This window comes from Dermacentor albipictus, chromosome 6, assembly GCF_038994185.2.
Source record: "Dermacentor albipictus isolate Rhodes 1998 colony chromosome 6, USDA_Dalb.pri_finalv2, whole genome shotgun sequence".
Taxonomy (NCBI): Eukaryota; Metazoa; Arthropoda; class Arachnida; order Ixodida; family Ixodidae; genus Dermacentor; species Dermacentor albipictus.
Window position 1 is genome coordinate 44,471,859 of NC_091826.1, and position 16,277 is coordinate 44,488,135.

The 16,277-nt window shown below is 45.9% G+C and overlaps 1 protein-coding gene across 1 annotated transcript in view; it reads right to left on the reverse strand.

Annotated features, from left to right (window-relative positions):
• The window catches only part of Sec6 (Exocyst complex component Sec6), a 32,575-nt gene extending 16,454 nt beyond the window's left edge, over positions 1-16,121 (reverse strand). The window contains exons 1-6 of the mRNA XM_065423896.1: positions 15,114-16,121; positions 10,359-10,688; positions 8,678-8,809; positions 6,595-6,773; positions 5,402-5,780; positions 2,469-2,738 (exon numbers count right to left, since the gene is read on the reverse strand). Of these exons, the coding sequence (XP_065279968.1) occupies positions 2,469-2,738; positions 5,402-5,780; positions 6,595-6,773; positions 8,678-8,809; positions 10,359-10,688; positions 15,114-15,413 (1,590 nt within the window). The 5' untranslated portion in view covers positions 15,414-16,121. The remainder of the gene's footprint in view (positions 1-2,468; positions 2,739-5,401; positions 5,781-6,594; positions 6,774-8,677; positions 8,810-10,358; positions 10,689-15,113) is intronic.
• Positions 16,122-16,277: the final 156 nt, after the last annotated feature.

The window sequence follows — 16,277 nt, forward strand, 5'->3', positions numbered from 1 at the left end:
TTTTCTGGCTATGAAGGCAAAGCTGCGAGGAGGAGGGGTCTTCTGTGATTATGTGTCACCGTGTGAAGCAGTTTGGACGAGTCTGGTGCTGCTCTCTTGGCTCCTCTGACTCTGCAGTCTACTTAGTTCCATGAAGGCAGCCACAATTAAATCGGCATAAATGCTGTGCACCATTTTCCTTGTTTGCTGCAACACTTATTTGTTGCTGACGCTCGTTATAACCCTCTGGAGCGTGAGCTGAGCAGAGAACCAGCACGCAACAAGTGGTCACCTGAAGACACGGATACCATTTTGCCTTTGAGGAATGCACAAATGCACAATTATCCCGCAGGGGCTGTAACTTGTGGGGATGCTCAACTCTCACGCGTCTCCTGATGTTGTTTTCCTCGCATGGCTCTCGCATCTCCTGTAATTTGGCTTCTCCCCATAGCTAAGCGCTGGTGGCGGTCGGTGTGGTTGCAACATGTCACGAGAGATGGTGCGAGTGTTGCACTGCTAACGCCACCTGATGGTGGGTTTAGTGGGGTGTGACATGGAGGAGGCACTTCCTCCTGGGTTTGGGGTCGGTGAGCAGTGCGAACGTGCTGCGCGTGCGCCGACCCGCTTCGCGGGACACTGGAATGGATGAACACGATCGTTCGAACGTGCCAGGTGCCATCGTTCATGTGACCATAGATGCAAATAGTCGGTGTCCAGCATGCGGGCAAACATATTAGCTCCCTATCCGGTTGCGGTGAGTGGGACTTCCTCGATTTGTTGCGTGCCCATTGGAATGTTCTGTGTGTTGTGAGTCAGCTAGCAGGCATTAGTGTATGAAAGGTGCAATAAATGCTCTCGGGACAAAAGAACAACAACACATAATGCAAAACGCCGCTTCTCTACTCTTGTGTCCTGTCTGCACACCTCGCCTCTTTTTTTGCATTATGAATCCTTACCAACTAGCTCAGCTTTCTGTTGTTCTAAACAACAACACAGTAGTGCAAACAATCACAAGGGCATTAAACGTGAAAGGCAAAAAATCTGTGTTTGAAGTGAAGCCTTCATAGATGTTTAAGTGAAGAATGCGGTTCCTGCTTAGCAACCACTTGCAGTAGAGACCACACAACCCGGTTCGAAACATTTTCACTAGTTAGTGCCTTGTTCAACATAAAACTATGGCACTCGATTATGCACATGCCAGGCATGACGACAAAAGAAGGATAATGATGGAACGGCTACGACGGCATGATCACAGCTGTATCAACAACGATGCAATGACGACTATGGAATAACGATGATGGCTTGACAACACAATCACTATGACAAAATGACGACAATGGAACCACCACGACGACATGACAATGGCAGGACGACAACATCTTGCCAATTCTGGTGTGACAGTGACTGTGCGACAATGGGACGGAGTTATGATGACTATGGCATGACAACAATGGGATGACAATGATGCAATGACAGTGTGATGACAATAGGATGATAACAGTTGAAACACTACGACAGAATGACAACGATGGAATGACCATGACGACATGACAATGGAGGAATGATCACAAGTAGGTGTAGTAAAAATAGGAGCACCATCCTGTATGCAACTGATTTGGCAAAATGATGAAGGCAGCAAGAAAGTTGAAGAGGCAAAGAAAGTTTCACTTTAAAATTGTTAGCCAACTGAGAGTAGCTTCCTTAACTGCAAAGCTTTCTTTCTGAGAAACCCCTACGAGTTTCCCTTGCAGCTTAGAGCTTCTCTAGGGCGGATGACCATTTTCGCTTAAAAAAAAAAAATCTGCCTCAACCTTGTGAAGTCATTCTACCTCACAAGAAGAACCTTCCTCACCCCTCACCACAACTTAAACGGAGCCGAGGCAACCGCCCTTCGCCTGTTAGACCAATACATACCCCTCCCTCACACGCTATCACATCATATACCCAGACATCTACCCGAGCCAAACGTGCAAGATCTGTAAAACTCAATCATCAACACTCCCCCACATGCTATGGGAGTGCAAACATCAATACCCAGACCTTAATCCCGTGACCCTCTCGAAGAGATGGCACGCCGCCCTGCGCAGCTCCCATCTCGACGACCAACTCTGGGCGACCCAGCAGGCCTACGAAACGGCGAAGAGGCAAGACCTCGACGTCCCATCATGGGAGGCTTAGGCCCAGCCAACTAAAATACTGGTTCTCATTAAAGTTCTCTCTCTCTCTCTCCTTGTCTCTCTCTTGCAGATTTCTGCAAGACTGACGTACCAAAAACAACTGTTTCTATCTCCTAAAACTATAAAATGCCAATGAAATTATGTGGCTATTTCCTACAGTAATGCTACCTACCTGCACATTTCAGTTCTGTAGCATTGCCTACATAGCCAGCAAAATTTGTGCGCGATGATATACCCTTCATTTCCCTCTGAAAGACGTCAACTAAGTTGGCCTCACCTTATATGCAAAACAGGTGAGACTACGGTGCTCACCTGAGACACCTCATTGTCTCCCTTGGCCAGGGCGCCCTGGCCACTGCAGCAGTCGCTGTAGGACTTCTCAAAGAGTTGCCGGAACTGGAGACAGTTGTTGGCCACGCCTATGACGTACTGGGTGAAGAACTTGCGCAAATTGCGGTTCTCGAAGTGACGGTCCCGGAACTCGGTCACTGCCTCCATGTAGGAGGCCACAAACTTGGTCGTCTGCTCTAGGCTGATGGTCAGCACTTTGCGCACCAGGTCGGGCCCCACCGTTTTGGCGACCTGGAGTTCAGTGACCAGTCCTTTAAAACCTCAAAAGCCTTCACGATCCGTACAAGCAAAAGAAGCCAGCAGAATGTCAGAAGCTTAAAAAGAGCTTCCGACACAGTGTAGCAAAGTGATGTGAGACGTTATAAAGTGAAGACATGAATGCTAATCAAGTGAAGCACACTTGACTTCTGTGTAGAAACAATGTAATGCATCCACATAAGCGTAGTACAGTGGACTCTCTTTAAATGGAACTTCAAGCAACCAGGGAAATTGGTTCTGTTTATCAGGAGTTTCATTTACTGAGAGTCATTGCAGGGAGCAGTGCACGAATACAAAACCAACTAACCATGAGGAAATTGTCCCGCTTAATTAAGCAGCAGTCCCGTTTAAGCAATTTCGTTTATCAAGATTATACTGTAGTATGAATTCACACAGAATGTATGAATTCGATGAAAACGTAACACCTAATTCAGAACTGATTAATTTAGTTATCATCAGCAATCTATATTTATGTCCACTGCAAGACAAATGCACCTTCCAGCGGTCTACAATTACCCCTGTCTCGCTCCAGCTGATTCAAGGTGATGCCTGCAAGTTTCACAATTTCATCATTCATCCTAGTTCGCCGCCATCATTCTGCACTTCCTTTCTCTTGGCACCCTATCTGTAACTAATAGAGCACTGGTTATCTGCCCTATGCATGACATGGTCAGCACAGCTTCATTTGTCTCCTGTTAAAGGGGCCCTGAACCACTTTTTATTGAAGTCAAGAAATGCATTTAAAGTTAAAATAGACTATTTCAGAAATACTTTGCCGCAAAAAGTTCTTCAATATGTTAAGAAGCTTGATTATTGGCAATCAAAGGTCCCCTATGATCCCATTCGCTGTGCTTGCATTCCTTCTTCAATGCCTTGCACTGCTAAGGCTACGGCGGAGCAGGGCATGTTTACAACACTCTGCTTACTGAATGTCACAGTGGCATGCAGTTCAAATTTGATTTTGGAAGTTCATGTAGACATCACTACTTCCGATTTTGCCGTCTACGATGCACCAAATATAGCCTAGCACAAATATAGCCTCAGCGAGCTGTAGTGTGCTCAGCCACTGGACTTGTCGTGGCACCCTGTGGCAGCTGCAGTGCCTATGCCACGTAGCAGACCGCAATGCAACTGTAGTGCGTATGTGCAGCATTTTCTGTGTGCAAGACAGTGCTTGAGTATGCTCACAATGTCGCATATGAGTGCTGGACAGTGCTCGCACTCATATGCTCCAGTCTGGCCGTGCTGCACGGTGCAGACCGGCATGGTCCTGCACCAGCTTCACTGGCAGATAGTAGCCACATCCAATTTGCGCATTTTGAAGCACTGTCAATAGCTCAATACGAAGCGAAGTCTGCCAAGGCGTCTAACCAGGAGCGGCCAGGAGTGGGCACCCGCTGGCAAGTCTGCGTGGGGTCTGACCTCAAGTTTCGTGTGGTTCGAGGCTAGTTGAGTGTTCAAAAATAGTTGAAATTAGCGAGACCCGACGGCTTCGACACCAATAAGCAGGGTGGCCACAGTTCAGCTCCTATGCAGGTGGCCGTGGCCGAGCTTGAGCAAACAACGGCCGACTTCCTCCGCAAGTACGTAATTCTTATCGAAATTCGGAGGCACATTTTCATTTACTTCAGCCTGTTTATTAAACTGCCTCAATAAATATACACAGTAACATTAGGAAGAAGCGCACTGATCCAGACACCCTTCTTGATGTCAGCTATTGGCCAATAGCAGCCGCGTATGGGAATCTGCTATATTACAAAATAAAGTGCCCAGAAAAGAGTGAGGAGCAGGCTTCAGTTGAAAAGAGGGCGTATGAAAGGCGACTTCGTGCTCTGCTTGCAAGCTCTATGTGCCGCACACAGCTGCAAAGTTTGGCTCAGATGCTCACAGGCGCGTATGCTATCCGCGGACGGTGTTTATTTACCAAACCCGAGTGGTGGTTCAGGACCCCTTTCATGTCCACTATAATATTGGCCACCCCTGTTAACTGTCTAATCCACACTGCTGTTCTCCTGTCCCTTAATGTTACACCTATCATTTTTTGTTCCCTCGCCCGTTGCGTAGTCCCAACAAGCTTGTTGCATGGACTAAAATGCTTGCATTGCCTTGGTGGCTTGTCCTGGTGTGTTGCACCTCCGCCTCTGCTTAAATCGGCGACGATTTGCCATGCTTTGCGCATATGTTCGTGCCAGCGAGTTTTCAGTCCATGCTGCCTGTTACAGCCCTTCTTGGGTGTGTGTGCCTGGCTTGGCTTAGTTTGACTGGCACTGGCTGGTCTGCTTACAAATGAAGTAGTTGCTTAGCCCAAATAAAACCACGGACACAAGGAAGACGGACAAGGACAAGTGCTTGTCCTTGCCCGTCTTCCTTGTGTCCATGGTTTTATTTGCGCTAAGCTACTACTTCAAATATGGATGACCAACTAGCCCAACAGTCAACTCTGCTTACAAATGAGCAAGCTGATGTGTAATGGCAGACGCTTTTCCCCATGTCTGCAAGAAATGTACAAGCACTTCTGTGTGAGTGCAGAGGAATAAGAAGGGCAGGCTTAGCAAACTTCTGCTAGAGGAGCTTCTGCATTCTTGACTCGTCATTGATTATAGCGCCTATGTTGCACCTATAGAGTGGGTGCCCACCTGCAGGTGCTGGTCGACCATCTGGAAGACGATCATGGGCGCCGAGGTGTGGTAGCAGCCCCGGCTGTCCATGTCCGGCTCGCACTCGCGGTGCCAGTCCTTGACGTCAGACTGGAGCGCGTTGCGCAGCCAGTCCTGGTAGTTGGCCACCAGGGTGCCCAGGTACTTGTCAATCAGCTGCTGCACGTCCTGCCGGCCCAACAGGGGCTCCAGGGCCTGCGTCTCCTTATCCAGCGCCAGGTCGGGGTGGCCCATCAGCTCCTCGCTGGTGTACACCGTCAGCCAGCCCAGCACCGTGATGTACTCATTGCCTTCCAGTTCATTGGCGATGATGCTCTGCAGGTGCCGCGACAGGCAGCTGTGGTACATGCGTACATACCTGTCGCGCGTTGCAGCAAGAAGAAAAGAAAGAGACAAATCAGGGCACTTCGGAAGAGGACAGAGAGTATTGGCAAGTTAGTTCTGCGGAAATCTGCAAGAGGAGGATGTTTGGCTCTTTGATCTGCTAGCCTCTGGTTAGCTCATACAGTAGGGCGGCTGTCCCAGAAATGCATCGGTTGCACGTTTGAGCTCCGGAGCAGGACGCCATTTGTTTAGCTGGGAAGTTTTCTATCTGAGAAACTCGTATTGGGATTTCAATTTGTTGCTTTACAATACCCTCGGGTGGTACTGTGTAGATTTATGTCGTTTAATGTCCCAGGGTATTACTCGGGCTATGAGAGATGTCACGGTGAAGGGTAACAGTGAAGCGGTACCACTGTGAAGAATAACTCTGACCACCTTTGATTCTGTAGCATGCACTTAAATCCAAATAGGTACACGAGAGTTCTCACATTTTGTCCCATCAGAACGCTTTCACGACAGCCTAGAATCAAACTTGTAGCTTTAAAGTAAGCAGTAGAATGCCATAGTGTCTTAGCTGCACTGTGGTAACATGTATCAGCTCTTTCAGCAAGAGCTACATACTTTTAGAGGGAGAAAGAATCGGGTAACATAACATCCTGTACTGACTGAATGCTTGCATTTAGTGCATTATATTAAAGCACTTATGAAAGAGCTGTTACTAAATGAACATGTGCATAGTATGTGCCATGTGTTAGCAGCCTCCGTGATGGCATTATTGTGCACCAGTAACGAGCTCTACAGTGTTACCCTCCACTTATTATGCTCAAAAGTCTAAAGTGAGTGGGCACCTGTTGAAGATGTCATATTCTGGTGGGAAACAGGGAGCGCAGACAGTCTTGACGGTCCTCAGGTCATCCAGGACAATCTGCCTTGTTACCTCCAGGTGTCGCACCAGCCACATCTTGTTCTCGTGCCGGTCTTCAAACTGGTTACCTTCGATGCGGTCCTCGACTGCACTTTCCAGCACCTATACAAGGGTACGGGGTTAGCACGCCTTCACAATATGTGCCCGGAATTGTGAGAACGTCGAAAAAGCTGGATCCACTGAGGATGCATTTCTTCTTTTTGCTTATCATGTCATTTGAGTGTATGTTTTATGCTCATAGTACAGCTCACAATTCATTGTCATTGTTTCAATATGTATACATTTTAAGCAGTTTAAGCGACTGTTTTCAAGCCCCTATACAAACCCATTACAGCTACCTTTTGTCACTGACTGCATCATCAAATACGTCACACCATTGCTTTATGCTCTTTAGCCATCAGTGGCCATTGACAACAACAACAACAACAGCAACAGCAACAACAACAACAACAAAGAAAAGGGAAAAAAAGAAAAACATGATCATCATCAATGCTAGAGGGTGTGCCACTAACTACGCATTTAATCATTCGGTGAAGGCACATTATTGTTTGTTATAATGTCACCCGTTTTCAGTCTGGGCCTCAAAATATATTTTCTTATTTTCCTATGCCCTGCTCATGTCTTGCTGAAAGTAAAGCATGTAGTGACAAGCTGCGCGTAGCTCTTACTTTCATGAGAGAGTTTTAGCTGAGCATTTATAGTCTGCTCTACTAGGACCAGTGCGTCTTAACTTGCATAGAGGTGCTCAGCGTATGCACTAGTGCGTGTGTACACAATGCTAATGCATAAACACGAGAAGGCAGAACGCTGCTCTTGCTTTGTTACAGAGAAGATTTGGCGATGTGTGACAGCGTGCCCATTTGGCTTCCTTGTTGTTGTTACGCAGCCAGGCTGACCTTATCGAAATTTTTTGCTCAACGCAATTCGTAGCAGTGCCACAGTGCATAAACTGTGAACAGAGCACATTGCCCCCCACATAAGCAGTGTTCAGCTAAAGATCTCTATTATTTAAAGGAACACGAAAGAGATGGCACCAAATAAGCTTAGACTGATGGAAAAATCTTTAAGATCTCCATTTTCATTATTTCATAAAAGAAGATATGAAGACCACGCTCTGACTTTTAAAAATTTTCACGCCAAGACCACAAAGCCGGCAAACCAGCACGGTGTCACAAATTTCCCGGTATCTCCTCGTATTTTCACCCATTGTAGGCCAATAAAAGTTCTCAAAGCTCTCCAACTTTGGTCTTTGGCTCCTTTAGAATACTATGTTGTCCATCTTTGTCAATATAAAATTAACTAGGTGTGAGCAGACACCATATAAATCTACGATGACATGGCGAGCAGGCGAGAAAACTTCAGTGTGGCGTTGCAACCGCTCTTTCTTTTTTGCTCCTTTTTAGGCTTAAAACAACTCCTTAAACAGTAAGCATGCCTTTTTTTGTATTGTAGAATGTTCATTTACTAATACAGCTCAAGTTATTTTTGTCTCTTTAGTGTCCTTTTAAGGGAAAGATGTTTTGCAATGTGACCGACAGCCTTTGCTCAGCTGCGTGCCAAGCCACAGCGAGTGAGGCAATCATCAAGCAGCAATGAGTTAAGAGGAGTTAAAAAAGTAACGGCACCTGTTCACTTTCTTGAATGTCTAGCTGCTGAAACTTATTCAGATCTCACCGAACTACCCTCTCACCCAGACTGTCCTGAAATGATAAGTCTTCCTCAAAGAATATGAGGGGAAACATGGGGAAGGAGGGAGATGGAAATTCAAGACGATGAGCAAAATGAGAACAAGGTGAAAGCAGGAGCCAACGTTTCGACAAGTGGTGTTGTCTTCTTCAAGGCAACATATGCTTTGAACTTGCCTTGAAAAAAAAGACCACTTGTCGAAACGTTGGCTCCTGCTTTCACCTTGTTCTCGTCTCGCCCATCATCTCAAAGAATACGAGTTCCCCAGATCCACACAAATCCTGCTCATCAATGGGGGCGTCACAATTCACGCGCCGCACCTCGAAGCAGCGCTTCCTCCACTGCTTGGGCCTGCTCGGTGGCAGGAAACCGCCCGAGGACTTCTGACGCTCCAGCGCTGCTTGGTCACGCCGCTCCTCGCGTTCGATAATGCGCAGTGCGGTCACCACCACCTGCGCATTGGCAAATGGCACAGGTTGGTATGATGTTTTTGCCAAGAGGCATCACAGGTCGATATCAACAGAATGACTGTACACATTTCCACAAGAAGACCTGTGTGTTTGTTTTCCGTTGAAACTTCTATCCGCCGAGTGCGTCGCTTGATTCAAGAAGCAGCTATGTAGCACGAAGAAGCTGCCACTTACACTCAGATAAACAACGTTGGATATGTTTGTGCAGTGAGCAGAGGGCATTGTGTATCAGTTTTCGAGCCCGTGCAGTAAACATTACACAGGCCAAGCAATGCTGCATCAACACCAGATTGAATTAACATAAGCAGTTGTTTTTCAAAAACCCGTCTAATCGTTTTTTATCGATGCACTGCAGTGCGGTTGAAAAACTATTGTTCGAAAGGAAAAAAATTTCTTGGTCACAAAGTCAAGAGTGCAAAACCTTGTCATGGAGGCATACTACATAAGGAATAATTGCCACATCAGCCTTAATAAGTCTTCAGTAAGCTTTCAGCTTCCATGAAAAAGAAGTTAGTATGAATCTTGACTGCAATAACGTGACTCATGCCTTGCATCTGGTGTTTCCATTTTTATTGCCTTTTTTACCAGCTCACAGTATACATGAGTAATTTTTTGTGTTAGGCAGCAACCATTCTTCCAAAATAAACTTAGTTGCATGCCACACTTGTTTTTGTCATCTCCACCATCCCTTACTGTTTGCACTGTTCACTTTCTTATAATGTCTTGAGATTGCAGAGTGACTTTATCACTACAGTTGGCACCTTCTTTGATGACCAATGCTCAGACAGTCACTTCTTAAATTAGTCTCTCTTATTTTTCTTTCTTTTGGTGCACAGATCAGACCATCTTTTGCTTGTGCAGAATTGCTGTTTGGCATCTGTTTTGACAAATGGTGGCGATGTGCTGTGCACAGCAGTGAATTATTCTGCATTAGACAACATTTCAGCCCATGCAATGCGTTACTTCTTTTCAGTGGGAGGGAAACCAACAGCTGCCACAGCTCACATGCGTTTAGTTTACAATAAAGCAGACCTCAAGTGTCCCAGAATAAAAAAGGGGTGTTTGACTATGCAGTCATCACAGGTGTTGTGATAAGCTTAAAAGAGAAGAAGATAGGTAATTTTGAGTTATTATGTGTGAGAACCATTATCTGATAGCAAGGCATGCCGTAGTTGGAGACCCTGGATTAATTTTCACCCTGTGGAGTTCTTTGACGTGCACCTAAATATAAGTACATGAATGTTCTTGCATTCTATCCCCGTTCAAATGTGGTCGCCGCAACCAGAATTGAACCTGCAACCTCAAGCGCTGCAGTGCAGTGCCATAGCCGCTAAGCAACTGCGGTGGGCGTGCAACAAGCTTTGACTCTGCAAGTGCGATGTGTGGCTTTTGCACACAACCTTGGTTCACTTTGCACCCAAGATGGTGGACCTCCGTCTGTTGTCTTGCTCTGAGAATTAATGAGTTCATGAAAACTGCACCATAAATTGCACCAGCAGTGCCAGGTACAGCACCAACCGCAGTCACCCACCTGCGGTTCCTTGCGCACCGAGTTGAGCGTCCTTTTCAGCACCAGCCAGATCTGCTTGCCCAAGTCATCTGAGAGCTTCTCCACATCCACAAAGTACTGCTTGAGCATGTTGCGGTCTGTCACGCTCTGGCTGGGCAGTTTGTGCAGCTCGTAGAGCAAGTCGTCACGCGAGTTCTCCAGCTCGGACAGGGCCTGGTGCGCATGCAGCAGCTTGTCGTTGGCAATCAACTCCTGCGTCTTCTGCACGCTGCCCGGGACATTGAAGATGTGCTTTAGGTTCTCGATGGCCGCTCCATACTGAGAGTGGCGGATGCTCTCTTCTTTCACCTCCTGCAAGATGTGGAGTGAAGGAAGAGAAAAAAAGATAACGCCTGTTTCACAAGCTGCAATTTCGCACTGATGTTTCTGAATTTCGCACTGATGTGGTCACAAATGACTGCTCTATAGAGTAGTCACTTGTGACCGTGATGCTGAGATCTTTCAGGAAGACGAACAGAATCTCAGAGTGGTGTGTCAAATGTAATATGAATTTGAATCTGTCTAAAACTGTTCATATGAAATTTTCAAGAAAGAAAAACCTTGATATGCAACCGTATGTTATTAGGAATGTAATGTTGGAACAGGTATTCGAATTTAAATATTTAGGTGTTTATTTTACTCCCACTTTGAATTGGTGCCGTCAAGTCGATTATGTCACTGCTAAAGCATGCAAAATCCTGGGATTTCTTCGCCGAAATGCAAACACTTTTCCACAGTCATGTCGGGACATCTTGTACAAGACTTATGTGAGGTCAATTCTGGAATACGCGTGTATGGTTTGGGACCCGCCTACTCGTAGAGATAAAGATAAGCTGGAGCGGGTGCAGAACATTGCTGCTCGCTTCGTATCTGGCATACGCGGGGCTCAATACAGTGCATCGCGTACGAAGGAAGCACTCAACTGGGAATTACTAGACATGCGCCGTAAGAAGTTGAGGCTGAAGTTTTTCCATGCTATTTATTATTCAGCTGTTCGGGTTGATCGCGAAAAGTTTGTGCTAGAGCCTTTTTATAGATCCAATCGTGTTGACCATGATTTTAAGGTCCGTGAATTTGCGACAAAAACTGAATTGTTCAGAATGTCTTTCTTTCCTAAAACCATTAGGGAATGGAATAGACTGCCAAGTGATGTTGTGAGGGTTGAATCAAATGATGCTTTCTTTTTGATCTTGTAGATTGTAGATGTGCATTGCTAAGGGCTTTGCCTTTTTTTCTGTTTTTTTTTCGTTTTTCCTCTTTTGTTATCACTTTTAACACTGTACAGGAGCAGAGGTGTCGTATGTATTTCTTCTTGTACCCCCCCCCCCCCCACTGTAATGCCTTGGCGCTGTGGGTTCCTTAAATAAATAAATAAATAAATAAATAAATAAATGGAGCCACAAGTGCTACTGTGCTGTACAATGATAAAAGACCTGTCTTTTAGCATGTCTTTTAGCAAGCACCAACTAAGCCAACAAGCAGTTCTGTACAATGATAGTATGTGGTCACAATGACTGACTGCAACTGCGTATCGGTGCTCCCTTTATTCCTCTCTCTACTTTCCCCTCACTTTACCTCTCCTCTCTCTCTAGCGTAATTAGCAAACCGGATCTTCCCCTCTGGTTAACCTCCTTGCCTGCCTTTCCCCTTTCTTCTGTCTCTCTGTCTCGCACCAATTTTCACGGCTACGATTTCCCCATATGCAAACTTCTAAGTGCCATCTCACATGTACCGATCACCGTGGCTCCAATTTCTTGCATTTGTGAGCAGCTAGTGGAACACTGACCTACAGAACCTTGTTGACATGTTTTTTGGGTGACCATGGAAAAAGAATGCATGATGAGGTAATACATAACAACCAATAGTGCTTGTGGCAGTGCTACTAATGGCACAAAGAGCCACTCTCACACAATACCTTACTTGAAGTTGAACGGGCAGCCAACAATCTATTGAAAGCATGGTCAGTAATACCCATTATCGCTACCTGGTGGTTAGACAATCTTAAAACTTTTTGGGGGGCAGTCGTAGGCATTAATAACAATCAGTCTAACACCTTTATATCAAAGTGCTCAGGGCCCCCAATATCATTTGTTAGGCAGGTCACTTGGTTGGAAAGGCTGTGCACTGTGCTGCTCACAATAGAACTGGAACAGAATTATTTTTTTGTTACACAGGTCATTTAATTGTAGAGGCATTCATTGTAGAGGTGCTCAACTGAAATAATTACGAATTTATATCTTGCGATTCTCTTAAGTCATTGATATTAACACCTGCTTTTTGAGCACTCACAGCGCTTTTCCATTTTCCCCGGAGCCTTGTATGTCAAAGTAACTGCACAACACAGAGCAGGTCATGAGACACCTTCTGCGAACCAGGGTGAGGGGCACCGCTTTAGTCTCCTTCCTCTCGACTTTTGGTCACCGGTGCTGATCTGAACACAGCAATTGCAATCTTTCTGTGCCACATGGCAGATCCTGCCAAATGATAGTTTTCAGTGGTCACAGTTAAAATTACAATTGTCAAATTCTTGAATCAAATATGAACTGAACAGCAAGGACTACGGCAGATTAACTTCCAGACGAACTCAAAGGGACCATGAAACTTTGTTTTATCACAAGATAATTGGCAACATGACTACGTGCGTGCACATATCTTACTTCAAAATGGTAAATTAAGTAGACTTACAACGGGGGAAAAATGACATAAAAAGCATTTATTTAGCTGAACTTAATAGAAGACTATCTTCAAGCGGTACTCTCGCTTGGTTTCATCCAGTCCATGATGGATGTTTGGCGCTTCTGCACAAATCAACGAGCAGCCACAAACGATGTCAACTCGCCTAATGACCTTAAAGATCCTTCTGTGCCTCTGTGCTGCCGGAAAAAGTTCGCTAGGGATTTGAAGCAGGCATATGCCACCTCACAGGTCTTCAGTGCAGGCTCCGAGCTAGCGTAAGTACGAAGGAGCGCGCTGAGCACAAGGCAAAGCAACGCTAGCTAGAGGAAAATCTAGGTGACATTGAGCAAAGTGGGGAAGGAGAAATAAGGCGAAGAGTTGTCAAGGAGAAAGGTAGGCAGAGGTGCGCTGGGTTGACCTCCTCTGGTAGTTGCTACAGGTTACGTTTGCAATACAGACATACTGGTTTTCTCTCGTGATATCATCCTTGCATGCCGTACGCTGTGTGTGCGAGTGAAAGCATGCGACGTTAAGCCGACGATGGCAGCTCAATCTCACGTACGCAAAGGAGGAAATGGGGGTGAGGAAGCATGTCGTTTTCCGTTGCGTGCATGAAACCAGGGAGGGAGGAGGGTGTTGTACTCCAGCTGCACGCAGTTGCGCAGGCTTTAGCTTGAAAGCGATATATATATGCTTTAGGGCACAGTCTCGGTAGGCCAATGGCTCGTAGCTTTGCATGCGCCGTGTTCTTATCACTCAGTTTGCATTGAAGTGATGGACAGGGCAGAGGTCACTTCACTCGCTGCTGCTGCTGCCGCGATTCATCGTGCCAGCTTTTTGACAGCAAGTGTGCCTGGTCATCGAGTGTGACGTGCTGTTTACCTGTGCATACTGACGCCATGCTTGTCAATTTAGTTAGTAAGCAAATGAAAGAGGCATTCTACTCCAGCGGCTGCTGCATGTGGTACAGCCGTGTAAGTCCTATCTTGAATACAATCTGCGATGTCAACAGTCCATGTGCATTAAGGGCCGACAGCTTCGTGTGCGCTAAAGCACCCATACGCTTGCGCATCATCCGTGTTATGAAGTGAAACGTCACTTTTTTCTCTCCTCTTGTTTTCACCTCCTTCTTGGGCAACATGCGCCACAGGCCTCCAGTAGGGTGCCTCGAAGCATGCGTCCTCGGCTCATCGAGGCACCCTAGCCTGCAGATCGGCAGCGGTGGCAGTCATCCCAAACGTTCGTCTGAATCGAAGATCATGTATTAAGCGGATTTTATTTTTTGCATCGAGTCTATGGCAAACCAAACAAATGTTCCCATGTTGTTTGGTATAGGCGAGAATTCGGCTTAACCGAGTTTGTCTTAATGAGAGTTCACTGTATTTGGTTTCTATCAGAAATTTCAAATTTCACACACACCTAACTTTAAGCATTAATTTTCAAGTTACAAAAGTTCCTGTATGCAAGATTTGCAAAATGAACTTATGACTTGATTTCTTGTTTTTTTGTTTCTTGTTTACAGATTCCATGAGACTTTTCCAGACATGAAGCTTTGATGTCTTGTAGAGCAACATATGCTTTACATAGTATCAAATGCAACCAAAGGTTACAAGAATATTTCGTTTTTTCTACCCAGGATCCTACGCACCATTGTCAAGAGATGAGCCTTGACCTATATATACTTTCAGCCATTAAAAGAAATAAAGAAAGGAAGGACGAATATGGGGCAAGCAAGCAACACGGTGACATAAGCGCTTATGTGTGTCTTAATTGAAACCATAATTGTGCATACTTGTTTAAGAAACTTCATTCTTGAACGCCACTTTATGCGTTATTTTCGCCTGCTACTGTGCTCTAGCTAGACCAGGTGTATTGAGGCACTTTCGGTTATATCGCGATGTCAGTGCGTTGTTTAACACACAGTGCTTTCGTACTTTTAATCCTCAGCTATGTGTGCGTGCGCGCGCGCGAAGGAATAGGATGACGAGGATTCAAAGCTAGCACCATAAGCGAAGGTGACAGGGCCGCTTATAAGCGAACTTTACAGCTGTCAATGTATACCTGCAGTCGCTCGGTGAGCCCTGGCAACGACTTGAAGATCTCCTGGACATCCTCGTTGAGGTTGCGCTGAACTTCGAGCAGGTCGTCGGGGATGGACTTCTGCAGATTCAGGGCGGTCCGGAAACCGTCGAGCTGGGACTGAAGCGCCGTTTTGAGCATGGCTTCAACAGACGCCTTCTTGCGGCTGACGCGCTTCTTGTACTGCTGTACTTTTTCCAGCTGCTCGGGCACTTGCAGCATCGTGACGATGTGCTTGATCGCCGTCGCCTTGGCCTCGGCCTCCAAAGCGTTCACGTCCATGGCTGTCCTAGTTCCACGTTACTCAATTAGGTATCGTAGCCCTGGTTTGGAAATGGAACGAGCGTCTGCTCGCAACGTCCCCTCTTCCGGGGTTGAACCTATGGTTGAACGGTGTCAGCGCGCTGTCCTCTCGGCAACCGCCATTTGTGCGGGCTGCCTTTCTAAATCCGTAACTTCCCGCTCGTGTCACCTGATAGACATAACGCAGCTTAAAAGTTACGACGTGGTTAATAAATAGAAGAGCAGGAAGCGACGGCAAGCACAAGCCCAACGCCCCCAGCAAAGTGTATATGCCGGTGCGTCCTATCATTATCTTAGTAGATCCAACGCGCTCTAGTAAATGAATAAAAAATATATCTGACTTAAGAGGCGCTCGTGTCGCATTTTGAGCTCACGCAGCAGAATCGTAATACTGTAACCGTACTGCTGGATTCGGCTGATAATGGTAGATCCCATATAGTTGTAGTTCCCTACCAGTTTCTTTTTAGAAAGTATGATACCAGCAGAATCACCATTCCTTCAGAAAGCTTTACAATGACTTCAGCTACCTTACGAAACAAGCGACACAAGCGCCGCCGCAGCTTATTTTTCGCACAGAGACTGGCGTTTTTACCTCCCGTACAATACGTTTTTATAAACTATATGTAAAATGATGGTGATAATGAAATACTCGCTCCACAAACATTTTTAGTTCACATACGCCTAAATTAAGCAAGCCCGCAAGTATGCGACGGCAAATAAGAGTTTCTTGTAAGTGAACAGCAACCAAATGATAATTTAGCAGAACACACAACTCTGCGGGCTTTTTTTTTAAGAAGCGCGACGGAACCTTCTATTTCGCTTTTGCAAAAGCGTTTCCCCAGT